General features: G+C 43.4%; 1 protein-coding gene across 1 annotated transcript in view; it reads left to right on the top strand.

Moving 5' to 3' along the window:
• LOC124712234 (adult-specific cuticular protein ACP-20-like) overlaps positions 1-15,700 on the top strand; it is a 35,800-nt gene extending 20,100 nt beyond the window's left edge. The window contains exons 2-4 of the mRNA XM_047242528.1: positions 10,250-10,438; positions 11,682-11,877; positions 15,624-15,700. Coding sequence (XP_047098484.1) covers positions 10,250-10,438; positions 11,682-11,877; positions 15,624-15,700 — 462 coding nt within the window. The remainder of the gene's footprint in view (positions 1-10,249; positions 10,439-11,681; positions 11,878-15,623) is intronic.
• The last annotated feature ends 1,430 nt before the right edge of the window (positions 15,701-17,130 follow it).

Consider the following 17,130-nt stretch of genomic DNA (forward strand, 5'->3'; position numbering starts at 1 on the left):
ATACTTCCCGAGCAACTCTTCTATCCGTATCATCGTCAACGTGAGCAGGACCTTACAGTTGCGCGTCAAACTCCACAGGAGACCTTTTGACGATGGTTTGTTGCACAGAATTTCAATCCGTTATCTGTCTCTTCAGTCTTGCTTACAGATGAAGCAACGTTTGAACGAGACGGAATAAGGAATTTGCATAACCAACACACGGGAGCCAATCGCAATCCTCATGCTATAATACAGGCTAGACATCAGTGTAAGAGTAGTGTGTGAACTGGAATTATAGGTAACTTTTTGGTGGGGCCGTACTTTCTCTCAGTAGGTCTTGCAGGTCTGTCAACAAGGACTTAATTCAGAACACTTTCCAAGACCTACTAGAAGATATGCTCCTGCATACTATATGTGGAGAAACATATGGTTTCTGTATGGTGGAGCTCGAGCACGTTTCAGTCTCAGTGTTCGAGGTGCACTGGCTGGTATCTTTCATGACATATAGGTAGAGCAGGACCAGTTGCATGTCCTGCTCATTCTTCTGACCTCAGTCCCTTGGATTATTATCTCTGGGGTCACCTTAAACAATTGGTCTATGCAGCAGACCACTCGAATGTAGAAACTTTTCATCTACGTGTCAAGGAAGCATGCAAAACCATTCGAAACCGCCAATTAGTAATTGCAATGGTGTGACAGCCCATGATTCGGTGAGTGCATGAGTGTTTAGAAGCAAGAGGAAGACACTGCGAGGATTTATTATTTAATGGTTGATGAGGTCCGATAAATTTTAAACTTTCATTAATAACATTGAAAGGATGATCTTTGAGACATATTGTTTTGTGAACTTTTTCCCTCTTTTAGTGTAAGGAGCCTGTCCCAAAGTTTGTAAAAGTATTTTTGAAACACCCTGTATATAGGAGAAACATTCACCGATTCACTAATTTTATGCCGAACATTATTTACGGTGTATCGTATGTGATAAACGAACAGGCGTCACCCCATGAATAGAAGAGTCTAGGAGCTGAAGTGTCTTAGAGGAGCCTTCATGTCGCCTTGTGGCAGTTTTAGGTAATTACGTAAATATGTTAATGTAAGTGGAACAGGAACGATACAGACCTAAGGCAGTTGACGATAGGACGGAAGCGGGCTGTACGTAATTGTGCGGAAAAGTAGGAAGAAGGATGTGCGTCATCCTTAGTCCTTGCTGATATGAGTAGCGCGCCTATCGTGTCCATGAGAACGTGCAGTCAAGCCCAAATAGTGTCACTCCATCCAAAATCAGGAATAGACGGATATATCTACTTTTCTACTGTCCTTTAACCTATAGCCACACAGTAATTACTGTTGCGGATATACGCACAGTTCAAGAGAGAAAGAGAATCTGTCTTTGGAGGAGTTCATCAGCATCCAGCATAGCGAAAGTCGCCTGCCGAAGGCGAAATAATCTATGACTATTGAATAAGGAGGTCGCTGCGTGTGCCCGACCGGTGGAAGAATTGGAAGGAAATTGAAGCAGCCTGCTTGAAATCAATAGTCCTAAAGACAAGACATAATTTGAGGCGTAGCTGCAGGAAGGAGTTATAAGTGTTAAGGAGTCCATGAAAACAAGCTCATCGCAGATAACGAGTACATACCAAAACTTTTCTTTTCGGATCGTAAAGAAATGCTCGCGTAAAGTAATTGAGAGGTTATGATGTAAACTTCAGGTCCTGCGAACTTCTCCTGTGATAGGAGCGTCAGTGTTATTGTAACCGTAGTATTTTTTTTCTTTCGGTTAATGATGGAAACACTAAAAGTACATACTTTCGTCCATTTTAAGCAATTGTGCCAATCGTTACGAGCCAGCTTAAATTCATTGTGCGAATTCGTGTTGTCTCCTCAGTAACCACTCTTTACGCCATACTTTACGTTTCTTCCTCGTTTATTTTGTATTGCTGTCAAATTTCAAGAATAATGAAGTGTCTCGATGCTAGACGGTCTAAATTCAATTGGAAGTGTGCAGCGCGTTTAGTTCAGTAAGCCGCTAATCTACCAGGGGTTGCACTAATTGCACACCACAGTCTTGTTCTCAAGTGATGCAGAGGCTCTGATGCAACTGATAAGGATTATCTGAATTATAACGTCGATTGTTCTGCTAGTTCGTGTACCAAGATAAACACAGCGAAGTTAACCGATAAATGACGCAGTGATTTTCTCGAGCTTCTTCCCAAGGCCGCCCCTAACAAGTGTAGTTCAGCAGGAAGCCGATACGCCACCTACCAAAGTCGGAGCTATAGACCGGAATGTACGCGCGATCGGGGCCTGGTTCCCCGGTGTTGGTTCCCGCGCAAAACCAGACAAAGTGACTAAGTCGCACGTGAAGCACTCTGCCTTTTCTGGATGATTGTTTTACTACTCTGGATCAAGTAAAACTACTTTTTATTTTTCTTCCAATACTAAGCAGTTTTGTCTGTAAAGCCGCTTTCAAACATAAGCATCAGTTCAACCAGTCAGAATTGTCACATATTTCTAGCATGCTTCATGATATGAGGCAGTATCTCTTACTGATTAAGATGTAAAAAGACAACCAGAGTTGCGAATAAAATTGACGTTTAGTTAATAGGTGATCGGTTTCGTATTAATACCCGTTTTCGAACCGACCAAGGCTTCCGAAGTTAAATATACCTCCGAAATAAAATTGAATAATGTCGGTACATACATGTACAGTCCCAAATGAACATCACTGAAGTTAGTTAACGATCACTAACTCTGCAAGCCTTGGTGTCTTCGAAAATGAGTATTAACACGAAACAGGTCTCATACTGATTAAACGTCTGTTTTATCCGCAACTCTGGTTGTCTTCTGGCATAAGAATTTTTGTACTTGGCTCATCCATTCACGTCCACTGTTTTCGCAGTAGATGCGCCAAAACCCGGGGAGATAGTCGTTCTGTTATTTTATACATTAAATGTATTCATGTATTCGCAATCGCAGTTGAGAATACGGACAATCATGAGTTGCAAAATGGAATGTCTACAAGGAAAACTGTGCCGAACTGGAATTTGAACCCGGATTTCCCACTTATCACGAGCGGTCGCCTTACCACTGAGTTATCCATGCACGACTCACGGCCAGATCCAAACTTCTATACATCGTCAACCCTGTGCCTGGAACCAGTTCTCGTGCATCCAGTATGTACGAGGGTGAGTCAAATGAAAGCCTTAAATATTTTTTTAAATATTATTTATTGTGCAGAAGTGGTACAAAGCTGTATCACTTTTCAACATAATCTCCCCCACGCTCAATGCAAGTCTTCCAGCGTTTACAAAGTGCGTAAATTCCTTTAGCAAAAATTCTTTTGGTAATCCGCACAACCACTCATGCACCGCGTGGCGTACCTCTTCATCAGAATGGAACTTCTTCCCTCCCATTGCGTCTTTGAGTGGTCCAGACATATGGGGCAAGGTCTGGCGAGTATGGTGGATGAGGAAGACGCTCAAAATGCAGGTCTGTGATTGTTGCAACTGTTGTATGGGCAGTGTGGTGCCTTGCGTTGCAAAAGGATACCTGCTGACAGCAATCCACGTCGCTTTGATTTGATTGCAGGCCGCAGATGATTCTTTAGGAGATCTGTGTATGATACAGTGGTCCCTCTAGGCATGTAATGCCCCAAAATGACGCCTTTTTCTTCCCAAAAGAGAGTCAGCATAACCTTCCCTGCTAAGGGTTCTGTTCGAAACTTCTTTGGTTTTGGTGATGAGGAATGGCGCCATTCCTTGCTCGCTCTCCTCGTTTCCGGTTGGTGGAAGTGAACTTAGGTTTCGTCCCCAGTAACGATTCTTGCAAGGAAGCCATCACCTTCTCGTTCAAAGCGTCGAAGAAGTTCTTCACAAGCGGCAACACGTCGTTCTCTCATTTCAAGAGTCAGCTGTCGTGGCACCTATCTTGCAGACACTTTGTGAAACTGGAGCACATCATGTACAATGTGGTCTGCTGACCCATGACTAATCTGTAAACCTGCTGCAAAGTCATTCATTGTCACTCGGCGGGTTTCCTTCACTATGGCTTCAACTGCTGCAATGTTCTGTGGAGTCACATCTCGTTGTGCCTGACCTGGACGAGGAGCATCTTCCACTGAAGTCACACCATTTGCGAACTTCCTACTCCATTCGTAGACTTGCTGCTGTGACAAACATGCGTAAACGTACTGAACCTACATTCGTCGATGAATTTCAATAGTTTTCACACATTCACTACGCAAAACCCGAATAACAGAACGCTGTTCTTCCCTAGTGCAAGTCGCAAGAGGGGCGGCCATCTTTATACTGATACCGCGACGGTATGTGTGCATCTGCATTCTGCTGCCACCTACAGGCCATTCTGCACACTATTTGTAGCACGCTTACCAACTTACAGGATAACGGCGCGAAATTTTGATTTGTTATTACAAATTTAGGGTTTTCATTTGACTCACCCTCGTATATTCCCGTCCAGGTGAGACATTTTACGTGCAAGTCGAGTGCCCGACTTCGGTGGATCAATACGATATTGCACTGCAATACCGCATTCTATTATTTTCATTGCAACAAGGGCTAAAGTCACCACGAAATATATGAATGATTAGTTTTTATCACAAAGGATGTCAGTGCGGTAACATTTGGGAATTTCTAGTTGGTGTGATGCATGGCAGCCTGCTCTAAACTTTAAGTTAATGCTGATGAGTGGGGAGAGGAATTCTGTAACATCTGAATGCAGCATTAGTAGTGTGCAGTCCGACACAGTCACATCTGTTAAATACCTAGGAGTAACGTTGCAAACCTGTATGAAATGGTGCGAGCATGTCAGGTAGGTACTGGTAGTAGGGAAGGCGAGTCGTCGACTTCCTTTTGTTAGCGAATTTCGGGAAAGCGTAGTACATCTTTAAAGGAGACGGCGTGTGGAATACTAGAGCGACCCATTCTTGGGTACTGCACGAATGCTTGGGATCCCCGCCAAGTCGGACTAAATGAACACATCGAAGCAATTCAGAGGCGCGCTGCTAGATTTGTTACCAGTAGGTTCGGTCAGCACGTGAGTATTACAGAGATGTTTCGCGAACTCAAATGGGAATCCCTGGTGGGAATACAGCGTTCTTTTCACGAGTCACTATTGAAGAAATTTAAAGAACTGGCGTTTGAGCCTGACTGCAGAACGATTTTATTGCCGCTAACGTGCAATTCGCGTAAGGACCACGAACATAATGTGAGAGATATTAGGGTTCGTACGGAGGTTTTGGAGAGTCGTTTTTCCTTCGCTCTATCTGCGAGTGCAACAGGAAAGGCGATGACTAGTACTGGTACCTGGTACCCTTCGCCATATACTTGGCTTGCGGAGTATGTATGTAGTTGTAGATCTTGTCGTTCTGACAATCTGTGGTGACTGTTAATCCATTTTAATTGACAAACCCACCTCGAAGATACAGGATCACCTAAAATTGGCAAAGGATGTTCGCAAACCATTGGAAAAAGCAGGAATTTATAGGACTCCGAATAGTTGTGGGGTGGTGTATGTGGGTACCACAAAAAAGGCCAAAAATCGACTTGAAGAGCACAAGGGCAAATGTAGAAGGGAAGAGACTGACAGATCAGCTGTTGTGGAACATGATTTGCAACCACATTCATTTTTACAGGACTCGGGTATTGGTAGCCATAAGTGGATACCACGAAATGCTATACAGAGAGGCCATAGAGAGAACATCCGAGGAATTTCGATAGGAATTAGGAGAGCATGAAATTTAATCACATCTGGATCCCAGTGATGAAGAAGACGTGTACTAGTGTACCAGTCTTCCATCACTGGATGATAGCAACAGCGGACGACAGCCGCCGACAACGTCAATTGCGCCCGGAGATTCAAGGCATGTGACGTCACGCCATTGCTGGGAACACACATAAACGGAATTTCTCTGCAGTCAGTAGGGAATCAGGGCGTGACACTCAAAGAATCTAGGATCCCCCTTGAAAATGTCCTCCGCAGATGTTGACGAAACATTGTGTTTTAATGTGAAATTCATCCGATCACGGCATAATAGCACGGAATATTTTATTAATTGTGACACTTTGGGTCATGAAAGTTTCCTTTTTACTATCCGAATTTTGTTGTCTTATACAGATTTTGCACGTTTCTTATCATATGCATCCGAATTTTCTCCTTTTACATACAAGCAACATCACTATACTTTACCGACTGACAAACAGATTTTTCGGAGATTTTCTAGATCTCTTGTGTTCAAGACCTAGCTGTCTCTACAGAACAAAGTTTTTGAGGCTTTTGTGTCCATTCGTTGACGCGTTGTCTGTTGGCTTTTGTGACGGGGTCTACAGCCGATGTTTGTTTAACGATTTTTCTGACATTTCATCAGCACAAGTAACAAGCATTGTCATAGGTTAGTCCTCCATTGCTGTGACAGACTGGAGTCTAGACGGCGGCCAGACATTATGCTGTTATAAAAACTGTCACATCCTTACAGGAGGTACTGTTGGTCAAAACTGTACGAAAAATTCCTATAATGACATGCCCAAAAACATTACTTGTTGAAAATGGGCCATTGAAGATCCAGAGTTCAGAACTTGCATTTTATACACAAATGGGGCAGTACTTACAAGAGATGGGAAAAGTAAATTATCAAAATAAGCACTTTTGGGCAGATGCAAAGCCTCGAGAAAGCCTGGAGCATCGCATTGATATCAATGTACGGGCAGGACTTGTCGGCAACAGACTCATAGCGCACCAAAGAGATTAACAGGTAGTGTGTACCGTCGGTTACAGCACGATGAATTACCAGCGGTACTGGTGAACGTTACTCTTGCAGAAACAACGACTGACACATGTACTAAAGCCACCAACCGATTTTCTACGGATCGTGCACCATACCATACGGCAACGTTTCAAGATCGATGGACAGGTCGAGAGGGTTCGCTAACGTGAACTCTACGTTCACTGGATCTGAATCCGGTGGATTTCTAGTTATGGGGACGTTTGAAGGTACTGGTGTTTGCTCAGCCCATCGACAATGGAGAGCGTGTGCCCAGTGCTTGCGACGCAGTCTGAATGGAACCAAGTGTGTCCGAAACACTGCGTGATTCACTTCGAAGAAGAGCCGAAGGATTTGTCAGAATGCGAGGTAGCCATGTGCAGCACTGTCTGTTGTGTGTACTTTTACACAAGTGACAGATGGGAATGAGTGGACAAATTGGCACACATCTCAATAGGTATTGTTTTCAGACTTATCATTATAGGCACTTTTCTTCTAGTTTTGGCCAATACTAGCCCCTGTAGGATTACGTGACACTTTGTTTCGTAAACATCCTGTCTATACCAGTCGCGACACGTCTGAGGGTATTTTACTGGTCATCATAGCCGTGGTTCTGCCCTTCTTGATCTGGAGTGCTCGTTTTCTGTTACACCGGAATCCTGGATCCGTTTACGTTCAGGTTATCTTTTTTTCTTTCTGTGAATTCCTATGGCTTCTCTGAACAATCAGGCGTGTTGGAGAATTTTATTATGGGATCGGTCTCATATAGTGCATGCTCCGCCACGGGCGACTTACATCTGCTTGTTTGCGGTAAAGGAGGAAAGGAAGTTCTGTTCATCTCGAATTCGATTGGGGAAGATTGTGGGGTTAAATTATTCTTGGCCTTCGTTAAAGAACCCCTTGCCATTTCCTGAGAGCATAAGGTTTTCCCATATCTGTTTACAATTTACCTTTCATAAATCTATTGATTTCTCGCATAATTAGGTCATTTCTCTACAATTCCTACCCCTTAAGATATCTGTGTGCGTAAAAATCAGTAGCATGACGCAGGGATATATATTCGCTATTTTCTACTTTGCTGACTCCCCCGACACTAACTGTTTCACAATTCCATAATTTTTAATTGCTTTTCGTAGTTTCCCAGAGAACTCATTTCAGATCTGTCTGAATGCTGTCAGACACAACTGTGGTGTTCCTACGCCTACATTTACACCCACGATTTGTGAACCACTCTGTACGTCTCGATTATATCTACGTCTGGGCTCTGTAAACCACTGTGAAATAATGACAGACGGTACTTTGCACTGTACCACATACTACGATTTCTTTCTGATCCATTCGTGTGTGCAGCGCGGCAAGAATGACTGTTCGATTGCATCTACTACGCATGCTCTAAATAGTCCAATCTTTTCTTTGCGGCTCCTATGCACTGAGGTGACAAAAGTCGTAGGGTAGATCGGTGTGCATACACAGATGGCGGTGGTATCGCGTACACAAGGTATAAATGGGGGCTCCACTGGCAGAGCAGTCATTTGTAGTCAGGTGATTCATGTGAAAAGGTGTTCGATGTAATTATAGCCGCACGACGGGAATTAACAAGCATTGAACACGGAATGGTAGTTGGAGCTAGATGAATGGGACATTTCATTTCGGAAATCGTTAGGGGATTCAATATTCCGAGATTCACAGTGTCAAGAGAGTGCCGCCAATACCAAAATTCAGACATTATCTCTTACGTTGGGCAACGCAGTGATAAACGGCCTTCACTTGAGAGCATTTCCTTAGAGTAGTCAGTGCTAACAGACGAGCAACAATGTGTGAAAGAACCGCAGAAATCAATGTGGGACGTACGACGATCGTATCTGTCAGGACAGTGCCAGGAAATTTTGCGTTAACTGGCTATGGCAGCAGACTAACAACACGAATGCCTTTGCTAACAGCAAGATATCGCCAGCAGCGCCTTTCCTGGGCTCGTGACCATACCGGCTGCACCCTAGACGACTGGAAAACCTTGGCCTGGTCAGATGTGCCCTGATTTCAGTTGGTAAGAGCCGATGGTGGGGTTCGAGTGTGGCGCAGACCCCAAGAAGCCATGGATCCAGCTTGTCAATATTGCACTTTGCAAGCTGGTGGTGGCTCCATAATGACGTGGTCTGTGTTACCATGGAATGGACTGGGACAGTGACTGTAAATGGTAATGTTCGGTCTACTTGGAGAGCATTATCAGTCACCCATGGACTTCATGTTCCCAAATAGCGGTGGAACGCTTACGAATGAAACGCTTATGGACGACAGTGGTCGGTCGGTGTAGCCGAGCAGTTCTAGGCGCTTCAGTCTGGAACCGCGTGACTACTACGGTCGCAGGTTCGAATCCTGCCTCGGGCATGGATGTGTGTGATGTTCTTAGGTTAGTTAGGTTTAATTAGTTCTAAGTTCTAGGGGACTGATGAACTCAGATGTTAAGTCCCATAGTGCTCAGAGCCATTTGAACCTTTTTTGATGACAATGCCATGTCACTGGGCCAAAATTTTTCGCTATTCAAATGGTTCAAATGGCTCTGAGCACTATGGGACTCAACTTCTGAGGTCATCAGTCCCGTAGAACTTAGAACTACTTAAACCTAACTAACCTAAGGACACCACACACATCCATGCCCGAGGCAGGATTCGAACCTGCGACCGTAGCGGTCTCGCGGTTCCTGACTGTAGCTACCAGAACCGCACGGCCACTCCGGCCGGCCTTTCGCTATTCATTCGCAGAACATTTTGGGCAATTCGAGCGAATGAATTGGTCACCCACATAATAGACATATGTGGGTTCATACACAAAATCCTGCACCACCAAAACTTTCACAATTATCCATGACTATATGGGCAGCAAGGCTCAGTATTTACGCAGAAGACTTGCAACGACTTGTTAAGTCCATGCCACATGGAACTGCTGTACTTCTACAGGCAAAAGGAGGTCTGACAAGGCATGTATCCCATGGCTTTCTCATTTCAGTGTATGAGCGATAGATAGGGATATCCCTATATTCCTAAAGTGAAGCTTGTAGTAAAAACTTTGGAAACGGATATTCACGGGATAGTTGTATTCCTTCTTATGCTTTTCAGTATTTCCAATATATTGTCCTGCGGACCAAACAAATTTTTGGCCATTCCTGTTGTCCTTCTTTGTATAATTTAAACATCACCCGCTAGTTATGTCTGGTTTGGTTTCCCACACACCTGGACAGTATTCAAGGATTGGTTTCACGAGTGTTTAGCAAGAATTCGCTTCATGGACTGCAGTATCCTACACATGAACCTAAGTTGGCCACCAGCTGTACCAACGACTGAGCCTATTGGTCATTTGAGTGTTTTTTTGAGTTTGTCGTCTCCAGTTGCGACTTGTTTGTTTCATGTATCGTTTACCCTTGGTGCTACGTTTACTTCCAGTTACGTATGTAATGTCTCGCCGAGTGCAGGCTAAACCTTAACATCCAGTTGCTTCCAGATGTGTGCGGCGATGATGCTGCTGGCGGTGGCCGCCATGTGCGAGAGGGCACAGGCTGGAGGGTACGCCCACTCCTACGCCCACCAGACTGGGCCCGTGGTGGGTCCCGCCCACGCCGTCACCGTCGGAGGATACGGCGGACACGGCGGCTACGGCGGTCACGGCCACGGGCACAGCGTGGACTATGTCGTAAGTCTCTAAGACAAGCACACAGAGATGGTGCAGTATCTCATCAGCGGTTCTGTTCATGTCTGGAAAATAAGAAACAGGGCATTATGCTCCAGATTCAGCGCACAGGGACCGACTCTGAATCTGACATCGTGACAAATAAAAACACCTACAGCCGTCCTTATGATTTTATTTTATTTTGTCGCTCCCAGTTTCAACGCTTCAGTGCGTCATCTTCAGCCTGTTTTTGATGCGTTACAGGTTGATATGATCCCCATGCATAACACACCAGTTGCCAGCATTACTGGATACGCAGATAATGTGTCAGCACTCCAACCATCAACTGCCAACTGACTCGAGAACCATTCAAATACGACATCCAAAGATATGTCTCAGCGAATACTGAATATGAAAGGTGGTGTAAGGCGACGGGTGCCACATGGTACTGCGATTAGCCTACTGATTTTCTTGAAATATATAGGGTGTGGAGATATTTTTATTGGGAACTGAGGACAGTGTACTGAATAACATTATATTATTGTTTACTTCATTTGCAGACCAGTTCTTCTGGCTATTGGGAGCAGTATGTGTTTAGGTTGGCTAGTACTTCCAGGTACACGTGTCAATGCTTGTTTTCCCCTAGGCAGCAGGTCAGATGTTGAAGTATGGATGCGGGGACCAAAAGGGTTAGTCTATTCTGACAGGTTTAATCCACTTAGTGGGGCAGTTACGACGGTTCAGAGAACATCAAGTAGTAACTTGTATGACGTGTTTGCAGGAAGGCTGTTAGAGGCAGACAAAATTCAACTAACACAGTGAAGTCGGTCCATATTAAGGTTCCGGTGATCACAATATCTGCACATGTACCCCTATGTGTCAATGAACTGCTACTAGACGTAAGAGATGTACATATCTTTTAAATTCATTTAGCTATTCATGCATTCAACCATCGTGTGCTTTCAGTTCAACCACAAAAGAGAACCCTTAGATATTTCGAATGTAGTTAATTTCAGTTCCTGTAGTCTCTGATTTTCACTCAATTTTCTCGTGTTTTCATTTATGGCCAAAATTTAGTTATTATGTAACACGCCTTTCAGCGCTTCTGTTTACTGCATTTGTTCTGTTGAATTAAGTGCTAATGCAACTATATTAATGTTCCTGATCTTTGAGCGTGATAACTTTAACACAAGCGTCTCGAATTTTCCAGTATAACTGCACGAGAACGTGTAATCCAACTTTTTATCGATTTTCCGTGACACTACAGGCGTACCCGAAGTACGAGTTCGAGTACGGTGTGTCCGACGGTCACACAGGGGACCACCACTCCCAGAAGGAGCACCGCGACGGAGACGTCGTGACGGGCGAGTACTCGCTCAAGGAGGCGGACGGCAGCGTGCGCACCGTCAAGTACCACGCCGACAAGTCCGGCTTCCACCCCGTCGTGCACCACTCGCACCACGGTGAGTGCTCCTCGTGTTGTGACTATGAAGCTGAAGTGTTTGAAGAAGTGTCCCAAAAATAATGTTCTAACGTTCATAGTGCCGTGCACCTCTTCTCAAGCAACCACACGGACAACAGCAACAGAGCAGCAGGAATTTTGTTATGTAAAATGCGAAGTGATGTTTCTTGTTCTTGGAAATGCTGGAATGGAACGTCTACGTTTGATGCTCCTCCAGAAAATTTTGAAATTAAGAGCATCACATCTCGTATACACAAACACACACAGTCACGTATACGCTGCCCCACACCCCACTACACAAACGCGCACGCACGCACGCACGCAATACTGTTCCTGGCTTCGATGATGTGGTATATAGTTATTGTTTGGACACTGTGGCTTTGAGACTTAAAAAAAGAGTGTGTTCCAATAGGTTTCATTCCGTTTCACAAGGTTATATCTTCCATATGAACGAAGATAGTAACTTGTGGTAAATTTTAAATAACGCAAAGGACTACAAAGTTCCTGTTTTTTTAAAGACCCCTTGATTTTATAAGGGAATATGTTATAGATGGAAGCCATACAACCTTTGGGTAGTTTTTAACGTTCCCTTCAACTAGCCGACTGGTGCATTGGAATGGTAATAATAAATGGACAAGATAACAAATGTCAATGTACTATAACAGACAGAAAGCAACAGAATTAAAAACAGCATTTAGACCGTTAAACACAAATGAAATCTGACCACTTAAAGCACAGGAGATGCCTACTTGATTGAAACTTTAAAACATTTAAAATTACAGCACAAAAGAAACAAGATAATTACAGCCGAGTCCGGTTAATTGTATTCTGCTTTGACACTCCCGAAATCAATCTTAACAACAACGAACAACCGTTATTTCGAAATCACTCCTCAGCTGAGGTAATAATGATCAAAATTCGGAAACACAATATTCAACTGTTATCATGCGACTCAGAGAAGTATTAGTACGTGCAATCACTTAGAACAAATGACACGGAAAAACACAAACACAAGATGTCTGCAATGGTTCAAATGGCTCTGAGCGCTATGGGACTTAACATCTGAGGTCATCAGTCCCCTAGAACTTAGAACTACTTAAACCTAACTATTGTAAGGACATCACACACATACGTGCCCATGACAGGATTCGAACCTGCGACCGTAGCGGTCGCGCGGTTCCAAACTGAAGCGCCTAGAACCGCTCGGCCACACCGGCCGGCTATCTGCAATGGCTGACAGTAGTAAGTTAAAGTCCAATGCCAATCTCTGGTATGGTCCGAAGCGATGATGTTTAATATAAGGTTCTCACGTGACCGTCCCGGAATAAAGGTTTCATAGCCGCCGGTGTCGTGTGCCAGTGTTGGTGCACGATGGCTCACTTCTTTCTTAAGGCACTTCTCCAATTAACTGCCTGGCCTGGGCTGTAAGAAACGCACCAGGAACAAAGGCTGCAAGTAGAAGCCTCCAGCTCGGCCACAATAGGGAGGTATGAGAGACCAAGTATCATATCTAACTTTTGAGCGGAGACACTGTCCCCCACACTTGCTGCCTCGTTGAGCACGACTGCATCGCTGAAGTCGGCATACCCCTCCTCCCTCCTGCCCCCATACGACTCCCCCTGTCCAAGGAAGGTAAATACATACTAACTAGCCTAGCAAAAGTACAGTCACACACACATTATCGATCCCGTGCATTTGCAGTGGTCACTCTTACTTCTGCCTCTGTAACTGAGCGGTCAGCTTGTATGACTGTCATACTGAGGAACCGAGTTTAATCCCGATTACTACCAGGAGCTTTTCCTGGGTCTGGCAAGCCAACCACCGCTAGGAGAGCGGTATGCTAGTCCATGCCCTTCCATATGACAACTGAATGACGCAATATCGCTTAGGATGACACGGCGATCGGGTGACATCTAGTGGTTCACATGGCCTGATCGCGGAGTTATTTGTTTGCCTTCCTGAAAATGAGAATCGAGATATGTGTAGTGTTCATTATGGATTTACATTTAATTATTACTATTTGAGGGGACCTTTCAGCGATGTGGAAACGTGACAAGTGAAGCGATAAACTGTTTATCAGTTCTTAGATAATACTTATTGCATTGCACAACTGAATGGAACGAGGTCTTTCACGGAAAGTGTGCTGCTGTTTTCTCTCCTGGAGGTGCATCTGAATTAGAATTTTGTTAGTAGACTGAAGTGGAAGAGTGATACCCTGCTTGCTCTAATTGGTAGTATCGTTAGCTAGTGAACTGGAGGTGTCAGGTCTGTTCTCTGTGACCACATCGAACTTGTCCGAGAAGAGAAGGTACGGAATGGTGTCTACTCATCCACACTTCTATTGAGCGAATGAGTAACTCCCGAAAGGTCGTCGAGCAGGAAGACATATTACAGGTCGTAAGCCTCACATTTATTTGTTTACTTTAACTCCAGAGTGATAAAAATTGTTGTAACTGAACACTTCTTCTCGCCCTTTTTTAGTATCTAACAAACGTCATGGGATAGTAGATACGAATATGAATTCATTAGCTATTCAACATGTTTGTTTGCTCTAAATAATATGCAACTGGAGTCTTTTGGTCTATTTGACCCAGTTTCCTCTCGATTAAGAGCAGAAATTTGTGTGTAGATTCTTAAAATAGATACAGTGTTCATTCATATATACAGCTGCAGCAAGCCTAAAGCATTCCAAACACTAAGACTAAAATCAAGTTAAAAAATATAATTTTGTTTTTTCGTGCGTTCACAGCCTCCAAAAATTTTGTTGAGGGGAAACATGGCCTGTAGTAGGCTGTTATATTCTGTATTAATTGTACGATTGGCCGATTTCGACGTTTATGTTATTTTCCATCACATGTGGATAACCGTAATGTGATTTACAATATTTGACGTGGCTTACAACGTATCTAAAACAGAATATCTGAAAGTGCAAGAAAATGCTGTTAACGACTTACAACTCGGTGCTGATACTTTTGAAGGGTGTCATAATTTTAAGTACCTGGGAGTGACACTGTCGTCCAATGGTAGAAGTTTTGATGATATAAACAATAAAATTGGCCAGGGCAAGCAAGCCATAAAACAACTAAATTGGATTTTTTGGAACAAAAACATAACGCGCAGCAGAGTTGTGGGAACTAACCCAGAGGCAGAAAGATCGCCTGCTGGCTGTCGAGATGGATTTCTGGAGATGGAGTTGAGAATTTTCCAGGTTTGATAATATTAGAAATGATAGGATCAGAGAGGTTATGAATGTCGAAAGCACAATCCTAGACTACATAGAAAGGAAGTGCCTAATCTGGTATGGTCACTGGCAGCGTATGCCAGACTCAAGATGGCCAATACGTGTATGGCAATGGACTCCACATCAAAGAAGAAAGCGCGGTAGACCTGCGAGATGCTGGAAAGACGACGTCAACGAAGCAATGGCGGCGAGAGGTCTTTATGAAGGAGACTGGAATGACCGTGAACGATGGAGAAATGACATAAATGTCGAAATCGGCCAACGGCACAATTAATAAAGAATATTACAGCCTAGAGGGCCATGTATTGCTTTAGAAAATAAATTAATAGTGTAAATAAACTGTTTAAAATATCGTGTAGTTATTGAATATGATCATAGATCCGTATGATCATAGATCTGTACTACAGTTAAGGGTCACACGTCCAGATAGCTACTTATGCAAATGTTAACTATGCTATATCACACAGTTTTAAATGGTAACTTAGAACATTTATGTGTGTCTTCAGGATATGGTGGCGGAGCTGGCGCTGGGGACGGAGGCTATGGTCATGGTCATGATCATGGTCACGGTTGGTATTACTGAAAACTCATGACCTAATCCAGGCACAAACGTCAATCTGGCCAATAGAAAACCTGCGCTTTTTCCGGCTGACTTATTCTTGCCCGTTATGTATTCATATGGATGTTGGATAAGCTGCTGCCTTCGTTAGTTTACTTGGGCACTTCCACATATCTACTCGCGCAAGTCTGTGTCCAATGCTGGCCGCACAATGCATATTCTGAAACTTTTCTCTCTTTCGTTTCCAGCCAGAATATTGCTCTTCAGAGATTTCAGTTTCACGATTAAGTACAAATGCATTAGCTACTCTAAATACACATTATATTATTCTTAACAAAACAGTGCGACATCTGTTTTGTATCTACTGCCTGGTACAGCAGAATATGAAGTGTGTGGTCTCTTACATTTTGTGATTGTATATATACTAAGTTATTAATTTTGTAATATTTATATTGATTTATATTGTATTTAAGATACACAAAGGCATAATTAATAAAAAGCTGTCACAGAAGAGAAGACAACTGTTTACAAAAAGATTTTACACACAATCACATATCCCATACAAAACACAGTGTGTATAACGATCCACAAAAGTACTGATTATGAAAGAAATTAGTATAACCAGAATTTGAACAACAAGGGATGGAGTTCAACAAGGATAATATCAAGGTCTAAATTACAGAAGGGCACTTTCTTCTGCTGTTGTTAGTCTATCTATTCAGCTCATAAGCCACCCCGATGCTGTTCACGGTCATTTGGCATCACGTTCGCCGTCACCATTTATTTAGTTGTCTTCAACAAAAAGACAGCACTGCACAATCACCCATCATCCACCCATCATCTTTATCACTGTCGTCAATAGCACAAAAATGTAGTTATTCTTAAAGGATTAAAAGACTTCATGGTTCCACTGAGACTTTCTTATTAAACAATGTGGTTTAATTAATTTCATGATACATGGATCATTTGCACGATAAATCGTAATGAGTCATTTTATCCACATCACAAATTTTTTGTTTGTATGGCTACGTGTTTTTTTAATGTATAGATATGAGTTAATATACCTTTTTCCATGGAATAGAAGGAGTTGCAAAAGAGAAATTTTTTCGGTTTGGTTTCAAATTTTACTTTGCTATCTGTGAGACATTTTATACCACTGGATAAAACCAAACTAAACTCCGTCCGAACAGCTCTTGGAAGACTCTAACGGTACTCGAAAACACACGTTGTTGCTCACGGGAATGTCTCAACAGTCGACAACGGAATCCAAACGACACAATATGAACAGTTTTGACTTGCTGGTAGATTAAGTCAAAACTCATCTTTCGTGCCCGGATCGGTGAACAACAGACTCATAGCAGTGGGAACAGCAGCACACACTCCGACAGCGCGTGGACGCCGCCAGCGGCCTCGGCCAAACTACGCGCCGGGTAGATTTCCTCGCTGCTCCACGC

Source organism: Schistocerca piceifrons, chromosome 8, assembly GCF_021461385.2.
Source record: "Schistocerca piceifrons isolate TAMUIC-IGC-003096 chromosome 8, iqSchPice1.1, whole genome shotgun sequence".
Lineage (NCBI taxonomy): Eukaryota > Metazoa > Arthropoda > Insecta > Orthoptera > Acrididae > Schistocerca > Schistocerca piceifrons.